This window comes from Suricata suricatta, chromosome 1, assembly GCF_006229205.1.
Source record: "Suricata suricatta isolate VVHF042 chromosome 1, meerkat_22Aug2017_6uvM2_HiC, whole genome shotgun sequence".
In the NCBI taxonomy this organism is placed as follows: domain Eukaryota; kingdom Metazoa; phylum Chordata; class Mammalia; order Carnivora; family Herpestidae; genus Suricata; species Suricata suricatta.
In genome coordinates this window covers 143,337,599-143,350,469 of record NC_043700.1, presented here as the reverse complement: position 1 = coordinate 143,350,469, position 12,871 = coordinate 143,337,599, and the positions used below count along the sequence as shown (strand labels likewise).

General features: G+C 34.1%; 1 protein-coding gene across 1 annotated transcript in view; it reads right to left on the bottom strand.

The window, feature by feature from the left end:
• The window catches only part of EPHA5 (EPH receptor A5), a 302,370-nt gene extending 296,499 nt beyond the window's left edge, over positions 1–5,871 (bottom strand). Inside the window, exon 1 of the mRNA XM_029945331.1 lies at positions 5,811–5,871. Within this exon, the coding sequence (XP_029801191.1) occupies positions 5,811–5,849 (39 nt within the window). The 5' untranslated portion in view covers positions 5,850–5,871. The remainder of the gene's footprint in view (positions 1–5,810) is intronic.
• Positions 5,872–12,871: the final 7,000 nt, after the last annotated feature.

Below are 12,871 nucleotides of genomic sequence, written 5' to 3'. Positions count from 1 at the left end.
CCATACTTTCTGCTCATTTTTCTGTAACACTAAAATCTCTGTAAAAATAAAGTCTTACTCATTAAAAAACATAAATTGGTTATAAAATTGAACCAAAGTCAGATCCTTATCTGACTGACTCACCCAGGCACCCTGAGGTATGAAAATTCTTAAAGTCTACTGACTTCATTCAATATAGACGAATACCAAAGAGACAGGTGAGTGGTTATTGCTTTTAACTACCAAAATGTTCCTTTCTGGCTATATTTGAAAATAGCAATGGACAAGCAGCTTTTAAATCAACCAGCAGGTTCTCTATTTTTTGATAGTTTATTAATCAAGTGGTGCATCAAAATACATTATCTTATTGTATCCTAAAAACAGCACTGTGAGACATGAAATAATAGCCATACAACCGTACCTAACATTTAGGAAAGCTAAGGTCACAGAAGTCTCAAAAACACTAGTGAACTACAGGTATAACTAGAAGTTACGTTAATCCATCCTTTTAATTGTCTATCTATTTATAGGTATAACATATATAATATACCCATCTGTGTATATAATGTACATACAATATGACAAAGGCAACTTAAACTTTTAGCACCTATGTGCTATATATTTTTCAAATACGTATGATCTGGCAATGGATAGAATGCAACCCGCTCTGGCCCATTTAAAAATTTTTAAGGTGAATTTTCTCTTCAGCATCAATTCCTCTTTTGTACAAACTAGAAATCTTGGCACCATCCAGAACTTAGTCATGTCTCTGGAGAGGACTTGACTTGGAGGACTTTGCCTCTGGTTTAAAATAATCAGTCTCCTGAAAGATCTGGACTTGAAATAGATTTGGTTTCTAGCCAGCTGCCTAATCTTGGGCAATTCACTTACCCTTAAGGAGCCTCATTTTCCTCATCTACAAGAACACTAAGTATCATCTTTTCATTGTCATTGTTAGTATTAAATGAAGTTATGTACACGCAAAAGTATTTTTTCATGGGAAAACAGTTGGAAACAGTGATATGACACCACATATGTCAAATACAATACAGATGCTCTTCCCAGTTCAGTACAAACGATCAGAGTGACCTTGAGCAAATACTGTCACCTCTTTGCCACTTTTGTACACTACAGAAAAAAAAAGATATGACTAGAAAGCATTTCATGTACCACATTGTTCTCACACTTTGATTACTCATTCTAAAAATAATAATGCTGCCTCAAGATCCAAGACTTCAGGGACTTTTGTTTTCTTCAGTGTTCTACTCCCAAGGCCCAGAAGAGTCACTAACACATACTAAGTGCCCAAAACATATCTATTGATTGAATGAATGAATGAATGAAGAAAATTTGCATTTGCATAAAAGCAAATCTTACTGCAATATAGTATTTCTAGATATGTCTAGAATAAAAAAAGAAAGAAAAATTCAAGTAACTACCATGATGTGTGCGTGTGTATGGTGTGAGTGCATGCATGCACGCACGCGCACACACACACACACACACACACACACATACACACTCACACATATACACAGTCTCTCTCATATACTGTGGCTAAATTTGGGCACATGTTGAAGCCCAAATTCAAATGATGTGTCCTGATTAAGGTAAAGTACTCAAAATCTATTAAAAAACTATCTCAGCATGTAATAATCAGAGATTGTTTTAAAATATGAAATAAAAGAAAACCCTGATGATTGTACAGTATTAAAAATGACTCCAAAATATTACTAGGGCACCTGGGTGGCTCAGTTGGTAAAGCATCCTACTCTTAATTCGGGCTTAAGTCATGATCTCATAAGATAGAGGCCTACATAGAACTCTGTGCTGACAGCACAGAGCCTGCATGGGATTCTGTCTCCCTCTCTTTCTGTCCCACTCCAGCTCCCCACATATGCACTATCACCGTCTCTCAAGATAAAAAGTATTTATTTTGAGAGAGAGAGCACAAGCATGGGAAGGGCAGAGAAAGGGAGGGAGGGAGGGAGAAGGAGGAAAGGGCAGGAGAGAGAGAGAGAGAGAGAGAGAGAGAGAGAATCCCAAGCGGGCTCTACATTGCCAGCACAGAGCCAGATGTGGGGCTCGAAGTCATGAACCGTGAGATCATGACCTGGGCCAAAACCAAAAGTTGGACGCTTAACCAACTGAGCCACTCAGGTGCCCCAAAATAAATAAATAAACATTAAAAAAAAGAAGTATATAAAATTAAAAAAAGAAAATAAAAATAAGATTGTGCTACTATTACAGACTGGGAACGTAATGAGTAGGGAACTTTAAAGAGCATGAGGTGGAAATTGATTCACAGAGTACAGTTTGCTTACTCTCACGAAACAGCAGCCTTTACTCAGCTTTGAGCTGTTGAGTCAAAGAAAGGTGCGGTTTCCAGCATTCTGAAACTTCCAGCTAAACAGAGAAGCTGGAAATTCATATTTTATATGAAATCTCCCAATCTTTAAGTGCTGACAATGAATTCAAATGGGTATATTTAAATAGAAAAATAAACAAAAAACCTTTTGGATACCTTGGTATAAGAAGACTAGAAATGCAATAGAAAGTCAAAAAATATATTTACATTACTGTGCGAAATTCCACTTTCAGTTCCAGTTTTAAATCTTTATGCAAAACTATATGGCAGTAACTTATGCTCTAGTTTATAAATTTAAAGGCAATAAAGTAAGTTATCCTTCCAATACATGTTTATTGACGTTCTCTTATACGCCAGAACCTGAGCTAACTTGTAGAAACAACGTAGAACAGTAAACATGAGCTCGCTAGGAGAAGCCCAGGCGCTGACAAGTACAGAAGTATCATAGGAGCAATGACTGCTTCTAAGAAGTGTATGGAACATGTGATGACTTTAGGTGATGAATAATAGGGTTTCTCATAAATACTTCCCCAATTCTTAGGTACAGATTTGGGGTAAATAAATAAAAGTTTCATTTCTAGGGCCTGAAGTTCAGGAAAATGTTCTGGGCAAAAAAAAGAATATTCTTATTACTTAGTATCATAAAGGCGTTTAGACTGGTGGAGCTCTATGTCAGATCAAATCAAGACAGCCCTATAAGAGTGGTCTTCCAGGAAGCTATCAGATCAAATAATGACAATTCCCTGGGATCGAGTCTTTGAAGAATCTTCAGTCACACTCTGCCGCTCCAGTGCCTGCTAGCCTGCTGCTTTTTACCTTGACAGGAGGTTTTTAGTTTTGCAATTCTACTTCTAGAGAGGAAGGAAAGGACATAAGGCACCTTAAAATGCTAAATCAATTAAAAGGAAAAAAAAGAAATATCCAGTTCCAAATAATAATAAAATATTTTAACCTAATTTAATCTTTAAAAAATTTAAATGCTAAAGCTAGTGCTGTTCTAACAAGTTTCAGCAATTTTTCTTGAGTAAATATTTCCTGTATTGCTCCAAGACCAGTTAACTCCAGAGTCCTGGAAAATTGATTCTCACAATGTTTGCCAGTTACCTCACGGCTTTTACAGACGAGAACATTTGTAGAGGCCCTTACTCACAATTTTCGATGATGTCGCTCGTATATTCTATATTTTACCTACAGCTATATTGCTTATCTAATCATAAATGGCACAGCCAGAGCACCTGGGTGGGCATCCGACTCTTGGTTTCCTCTAAGGTCATGATCTCATGAGTGGTAAGATCAAGGGCCCCGGGTCCAGGTTTGTGCTGACAGGTCAGAGCCTGCTTGGGATTCTCTCTTTCCCTCTCTCTCTGCCCCTCCCCTACTTGCATGTTTGTGCTCTCTCTCTGTCTCAAAATAAGCAAACTTTAAAAAAAAAAAACCCAAAATCAACAATATACTAATAATTATAATGGAAAGAAAAAGAAAGCACAAAGCTGTCAGAATGACTGGAAAGAACTCATTCTGAGTATGAAGGGACTATGTTTTAATAAAGGATACAATAATGTTTTATACAAAATTCATGTACAAAATTGAATAACTTCCCCCCATTTTTTAGCTGCAAAAGCAACTACACCAGATTTAGCCTCAAAGATGCACTCTGCCAAACCTCTTCTGAACAACTTCTGAATAGAAAGAGGGCACACACAAAACTAAATTCAAAGGGAATACGACATATTTCCTCAGGTTTTTAAGAAATTAACTTCAACCCCACCTATCAGCTATCTTCTCAATTAAAAATATTATGCAATAAATCATTTTTGGGATGTGAAAAAATGCAGTGTGCAAAATATAGGTTCTCATACAGCCATCTGCTTGTACAGGGGTGATCAAAGATGAAAGAAAGAAAATAATTCTAGATAAGAGGTGGGAGGAGGAAAACAGGAAAGAAGAATGAAGAACAGAAGAAAGATAAAAGAGATACAGACTAAGAATATATACCACTACTTGGCACTGGCTATATTTGGATTGTACTATTATTTTTTCTTATGGCTTATATTTATGTCCTAATATTTTAACAATCTGCTAATATTTATTTATAGTGTATCTCTAAATACAGACATAATTTTTAATAAGCAAAAATATATTTTTAATACATTTTAATGTTTATTTATTTATTTTGGGAGAGAGAGTGCAAGCAAGGGAGAGGCAGAGAGAGGAAGAGAGAGAATCCCAAGCAGACTTGCTCTGTCAGTGCAGAGCCCAACTGGGGACTGGAACTCATGAACTGTGAGATCATGACCTGAACCTAAATTAAGAGTCGGAGGCTCACGTGACTGTACCACCCAGGTGCCCCAGAAATAACAATCTTAATAAAAGAAGAGAAATCACATTGAGATTAGAATGTTAGCATATAAATAATTATGAATTTAAACAATTAAATACTACTTATTTCACCTCCATGATAACTCTCTTTGTAAAGGATTGAATAACATCCCTGAGTTTCTCACCAAGGGGAAAAAAATAAAGTTTTAGCTCTTTAGGTTATGGTAATATTAGATTACTTAATTAAACTGAAATTAACCTTGAAGTCATATATACTGTTATCAGTGTGAATGATCTTCTAAATTAATTACATATATACACATACTATAAAGTTGTAAGTTATAATTATTTAAATTATTTTCTCAAAATTGCATATTGAAATATATTATTTGTGTTTGTCACAAAATGGTTTATAATGACGAAATAGTTTTAGTTTGAAAATTATGAAATACTTAAATGCTGAAGTTATTAGATAATAAAAATCTTTCAAAATCTAGATTATTTTTATTAGTCAATCAATACATTTAATATTTTCTGCATAATATAATGATTTATGTCACAATATTTTACCACACATTCATTTTCATTTTCTATCTGATAATATAGATGTATTTTTAATTAAGCAGAAGCTAATGAAATACTTTTTAATATAATCTATGTATTAGGATTGTTAGTATAAATTCATGAACAAGCATATTGTTTTAAAAATGGCTTACCTAATTTTTACCCAAAATATTTTATTTCTAATGTACACCAGTAAAATAAATTACTAATAAAAACAACTACTGATTATAAAAATCTTCCAATGAAGTGCCTTTTCTGAAAATTTTCACTGAAGAAAAATTCAAGAATTGAAAAAAAATCTTTGCCTGATGACAGACTTGATAGTCTGAGACACTTTTAATCTCAGTAAAATTTAAATAAATTTCTTATAATATTTTCATTCCCTAATATAGTACATGAAATATAAAATAAAGTGTGTTTGAATCCACTCTTGTCATTGACATGTAAACGTTTATTTCTTATTCAATGTAACCAGGATAATGGCAAATCAAAATACGTCCAATGAATTTTCACGTATGGCATTTAACAAGATGTCTACTCACATAGCTTAAGTTGTAGGGAAAATTTCATAAAGGCTTACCCCATTTTTTGGAAAAGCAATCCATCCCAAGTCCCCCATGACAGTACGTGAATCCAATAAATTCACTGAAAGAAAAAGAATGCAAAACTGAGTCAAATGTATAAGAAAGCATCACTATTTTCATAGTGTTATTAAAAGTACATATTTCTTACATAAAGGGAGTTAGATTAAGTATTCATTATGATGAGTACAAGAGTGATAATTCAGTGAAAACATTATTTGGATGCAAGAGAACAAGTGATTTTGTATAAACATTTAGAAAACAATGACAGCATATATATATATATAAACAAGTCATTACTCTATGTGCTCTTTTTTGTCCAACAAGAATAAAGGGAAAAAATTGGTAATAAGAAAATGAAAAAAATGAAGGTCCACAGAAAACTGTAAAGACTATGCCACTTCTTTAAAGGCTCTAAATGTGAGGATTAAGTTGCCATAACTTTGTGACTGAACATACTGTATTTTAATGTTATAAAGCAATTAACAAATAATTTACATTAAATAAGAATAAACTATTCCCAAGCTTGTAAGATTTTTTTGATAATAACTGAAATCTTTAATCCTTGCAAATAAAATTAAGAATAAATCTACACAATTTTAACCAATACAAGAAAATTATAGCAGCTCTCAGAGTTGTTGCTATAGTTAACTGTCCACTGCATTCCAAAAAATATCTTCTACTACAAATAACCATAGTCTAAGATGTGCTTCTTACAGACCTATAAACTACATTTTTGAAATGCAGACCACAATTATGGCAGAATATCCTAAATTTTCGGAACTCCAAGAATGGAAGTCTGAATATCATCATTACAAAAGGAAGCCATGAAAGAGTATGTACACACAAGTACATCCATACTCACACACACACACACACACACACACAGTGTTTATATTTCAACAGGTTTGCCTACTCTCTCCCCTAAATTAAACTAGTTTAAAAGATGCTGAGCAGTCTAACTGCTTCAGACCTGGACCACATATCATTATCTTTTCAGTCTATTATGCCTAACCCAAATGATCTACCTGGCCCACCATGCAGCTAAACCACTTTGAATGAGCACGGCACATGGACCCAAAAGGGAAACAACTGGGTTAATCCTAGTGAGAGGTGCTGACGCTTCCTTAAACTACATTCAAGAACCACTACTTTGGGGGCACCTGGGTGGTTCAGTCAGTTAGATGTCTGACTTCAGCTCAGGTCATGATCTCACAGTTTGTGGGTTCGAGGCCCACATCAGGTTCTGTGCTGACAGCTCAGAGCCTGAAGCTTGCTTAGAATTCTGTGTCTCCATCTCTCTCTGCCCCTTCTCAGTTCACGCTGTCTCTCTCTCTCAAAAAAAAAAAGAGAGAGAGAGAGAGAAAGAGAGAGAGAGAGAGAACCAACTTTGAATGAAATGCCACCAATTCTAAAAAAAAGGATTCTATCTGTAGTGTAAAGCTGGAGTAGTAAAGTAGTAATAGTTGATAGGCTGGGAAATGTGTTACAACACTCCTATAAAAAATTTAAGATAAAATTATTACAACCAAGGACATTAGGATCACAACTGAGATTTTAAAATGTACACACTGTAGAAATATGTGCATTTAAGCCTTATTATCCATTGATTCATTACATTTAACATTTGCAAAAATATATCATATATGTTAATTTAACAGTCTCTAATAATAGTAATATAAAGATAAATCAAAAGTTTAAAAGTTTTAGAAAACACAGAAATATACTATATATATATATATACGCATATATATATACACATATGGCAACCTTTTATGATGTGTGTATTCAATAAACTTGTCTATTTCCTTCAATAGGTTCTGAGTTCTTGAACTCTAAAAATCCATGCCTATAGAATTTCTCTCAACTTTAGCCTACACATATAGTAGTTTTAAAGAATAATAAAATAATTTTTTGGACTATTCTTTTTTAGAAGAAATTGGCTTAGCTGAAAAACTATTGTTTAAAACAGCAAAGACATAAAACAAACCAAAATTGTTCTATTACCCACTGACCTTGCAAATCCACCAGCCATCCCACTAAATCTAAGTTTTTAGTTATATCCATACTCCTTTTACTCTATTGTTGGCTTTTCTAGTCTCCATGGGAATAAAGCTACATTAAGCTTAAATGCCCTTGTCCTCATTTTAGTTTTTCTGGGACACTAGGGCTATGTCTAGACATGACTAACTACCAGGGGAGTACAGAACCTAAATCATTATGTTTATACATCCTTATGATTCATTTGATTCACCTTTGATATTGAGCAGCAGTGTATCTGTGTAGACCTGATAAAGTCGAGCGAATCAGCAAGCTAAAGGCCTTAGATGGCAGTCAAACTGAACTTAATCCTGTGGTGGCAAACAGACATGAATAGGAATTCTAGGAATTCCTAGCTAGCCTGCCAGGAGAAACACAGCATTCCTTGTAGACCCCTTAATAACATGTGGATCTTCAAATATTCATTATTAACAACAGATTTCCAGATGTCTTTCTAAAATTTAGTTCCCCTCACTTGAATTAACTTTAATCTAAATTACTATTCTCTTTTATGGCTTAAAATGTATATTTGTGTGGAATTAAATGAATCAATTCAAAATACTAGTTTGGCTGTTAATACAATTTATTGGGAGTTTTCAATATTGAAATACACTACCAAACATATCAGTGCCCACGATGGAATTTGATGCCTCAGGAAACATAATTAAAATTATAGTTAGATAGGTATATAGATAGGTATATAGAGATATTTACATGAAGATATAAATCTAGATATATATAGATATACAGATGTATACATATATAAATAACAGAGATACAAAGAATGCTAATGATCTATAAAACCTCCAAGTTTTATACATACTGCTTTAGCTGTCTCAAATGCCCTTTCCCCCATTTGAATTCCTAACTCTTCATTGTCTAACAATACATATTTCAGAAACTGTTTTCTCCAAGAAGCCATCCCTAGTCCTCTTTCCTAAATTTAAGCAAGGTATTATTACTGAATATTCTATTAGTGCCCAATGATTACCTGCAAAACACCGAATACACAGAATTGTATTGTTCCCTTAAAGGAATACCATGTTTGACTCATGCCTCTGAACCTAGCTTGCACTCAAAACAGCTGAATAGCTGTTTGTCTTATTAATGAATCATTTGGTCACTGGGCAGACCAGGAGGGTGTGTCTGAATCAGCATACACCAGTGGTGCTCAACATGGGCATCCAGTAATATCTGGAGACATTTCAGATTGTCGAAACTGGAGGGTGGGAAGAATATTTGCTGCCGGCTTCTCGTGGGAAGGAACCAGGTTTGCAGCTAAGCACTTCTCAATGCACAGCAAAACTTCCCCCCACTCCCCAGTGAAAAATTGTGTGGCTTAAATTTAACTAGTGCCAAAGTTAAGAAACCCTGGTATACGCCTGTGATGTTACCAGAAAATCTCTACTTTCACAGTAACATGATATTCATTAATAGAAGTTAGCATATTTGAACACATTCCTTATAAATTAAAACTATTTAAGGAAATAAGAGTAATGAAATTTGAAGTCTTATTTAGGGGGAAATAGATTATTCTTATTCCCCAACACCCTTAAGTTATTATTCACATAACTAATATAATGTTATTACAAGTGTTCTTTTTTATGCTCTAATAATTTCTCAACATTCATGATGGTATGGATGAAAAAACACTATGACACTGATTTCATTGATGCCTCCATTTCCCCCACTACTTAAGCTAGTTACATAAAAAACAGAGGTTCAGACATAGAGTATATATAAATGTGAATTTTCAGAAGTTCATTACCCAATTTCATTACCAAATTTATTAAGAAGGGAGATTGGCAGTAATGGAGCACAGTCACTAAGTATCTTCTGTGCAACAATTACAGTAATTAAATTGTTCTGAACAGTATATATGCTTGTTGTAAATTGCAATGAATACACAATGAGTATTGATCTTCATTGTACAACTTAATTAAAACTTGTCTGGAAGAAGCCACTAATGAATATAATTAGAAGGAATGTTTGATACCACAGTTACTCTGGGAGACATTAATTAGATATCAGAAATTTTATGGAAAATGTTTTTATTCTATTATTTATATTTTAAAATAAAGCTACACTATTAGACTAAAAGACAGTCTTCAAGGTCATTTCCCTCAGCCATTGTATAATTACAAGGAAGATGGGCATATTAGTTGGTATTCTCATCAGTAATTAAGAAGGCTGATTCTCCAGGAGAAGTAATTCTTCAGAGGTCAATGAGTATGTAGTCTATTACAAATTCCTGAAGTTAATAAATATGGGGGGAAAAAGACTGACTACTATAAGAACTTTTCAATAAGTAAAAATAAGTTAACTGCCCAACCAAATAACAGATTATAATGAAAACTAATTCAAACTAATCTTAAGTATGCTTTAATTTTATTACTACACACTAATAATTTTCATGCTTTCTTGAACAAACAGAAAAGCTTTTAAAGAATTTAAATTTCAGTAAAGGCAGAGAGTTGCTAACACATTCTTTTGGTTGGGAGTAAAGTCAAGTAAATTGGAATATGCATAAGAAGATTCCTAAGTTCTCAACTTCATACATTGTAACAATTAAAGATTAATTTGAGTTAATAACTCAAATATGTTCTTCAATGATCATAACTTTCAAATATTCATAACTTTCCATGTATCATTTTGATTCCATATCTTCCTTAATATCTTGCTAATATTAGTCATAAGAAGTGGAAACAGATTTATTGGATTCCCCAGGGACACATTAGGATGAAGGTGTTTTGAAACTTTAAAGAGTTAAAAGACAGCTCAAGGGGGACCCTAGGTGGATCATTTGGATAAGCATCAAACTTTGGCTCAGGTCATGATCTCATAGTTCATTAATTCAAGCCCCACGTCAGGCTCTGCACTGCCATTGTGGTACCTGCTTGGGATTCTCTTGCTCTCTCCCTCTCCCTCTGCCCCTTGTCCACTTGTATGCATGTGCTCTCTTTCTCTCAAAATAAATAAATAAACTTAAAAAAAAAAAAAAAGATAGCTCTAGGACACTCACTTCCAGCACCATCAGTGCTCAAGGCCTTGAGAGAATGTGTGATCCTTGATAACAAGAAGGTGAAACAGAGACCCGGCAGCATATTCCTACTCTTATATAGTTTCTGTTTTTCCCATGATCTTTATATAAACAAACATAATTGTGGTATTTGGACCTCCACCGAATACTTTGTTTTAGTAGCAGATAAGATAGTAGTCTCGTTCTTTAAAAGCATTAAATCAAAGTCCCATTGCATACAGTAGAATTTTGATAGATGCTTATTTGTTGATGTCCATTTAACAATATCAGAAAAGCTACTGGATTCAATTATAGCACACATTTTACTGATCTGTAGGAACAAACCCCATATGTACAGCTGTCCAGACTCTCTCCATGGTCCCATTCAGCACAGATGTGATTTCTTGCTTCCAGGCTAAATTTTATAATTTGACAACTGCTTCAGGGAACAAAAAACAGTTGACAATATAAGTACAGGGAAAGACTACATGTGTTTCCCATTGGAAAACTAAATTTGTAAATTTGGTAAAAATTATGTTATAAGTTTAGAAGTGTTATGTAGATTTCTGGCATCCCTTTATTTGAAGGCAAAATTCCATAATCAACAGTATTTCTGCAGACAATGAATGGGAGAATTTTTTTTTTCATTTCTGAGCAACCCATGTATGTGCACAATCTTTTCCAGCAAAAAATAATGAAAGAAGATGGAGAAAGGAACTTACTCAGTGCATACTGTGTGTCGGATGTTCTATCAGGTAACTTCCATTTAATCTTCCCAATAAACTTAACTAAGAACACTGACAGCCTGCAGTCTCATTCAGAGCCCAGTAGGAAAATCCAGGAAAAAAGATGAAAGCATAAAGCAATACTTGAAGTCTTCAAGACAAACCACAAGCCTTGCTTGTGGCTTCTCACAACCAAGTCCCTTACTTAGAGACTGGATGTAAGATACTTTGATTGCAACCATCTATCTTATTGGACATCCAAAGGTCATGAACTAAACCCTAATTATGACTGAATCTACTTTATTTGTACATGAACTTTGGCTGGTGGATACTGCTTGAGAAAAATCTCACAATCAAGTATATATAAACATATATATGTGTCTGTATACACATAATTATATATATGTAATTAACAGTGGCCTCAATAAGTTATAAATATTACCCAAGAAGTCCACTGTCTTTGGGAAATCAGTTCTCCCATGAATTAAAATACTTTGTAAAGTTTTAGTTAAAATGTTAAAAATAAATCTCATATTCTCTTCCAGCTAATGCCCTCATCTAAATTCAAATTATTAAATGAGCTGTCAACACTCCTATTTCTGCATATCCTCTCCATTATTCTCCTAATCCACTGCAATTTGGACTGAAACCCACTATTTTACCAAAACTATTTACTATCACTATTTGTGATAATCATGCAGTTCTGAGTTCCTCATTTGGAAGTATCTGGCCATGAACCCCAGGGACAAACTCTCTCATTTTTTATCTTCAGTGACAACAAATTTCTATGATTTTCTCCTACTTGTCTAGCTACTTGTTTCCATTATAAGCTACTCTTCCTGTACCAACCTTCAAAGCTTGGTTTTGATTAATAACTTATTTTTCTTGACTGATTACACTTGTCACTCTAATCAATCATTCTTCACTAAGACTTAAAAAAAGGAATAAAAATAAAAGAAGTAAAAGCTTTTGGAAAGAACAAATGCCTTAGTAACAGTCCATACTTACTGAATTAGACTATTTAGGATGGAAAATGGTAAATTTTTTGTTGCTTGCTTGCTTGCTTGCTTTAAAAGTATACTAGCAGTATACAAGGAACTCACCAAACTCCACACCCGAAAAACAAATAACCCAGTGAAGAAATGGGCAGAAGACATAAACAGACACTTTTCCAAAGAGGACATCTAGATGGCTTACAGGCATATGAAACGATGCTCAACACCACTCATTATCAGGGAAACACAAATCAGAACCACACTGAGATACCACCTCACGG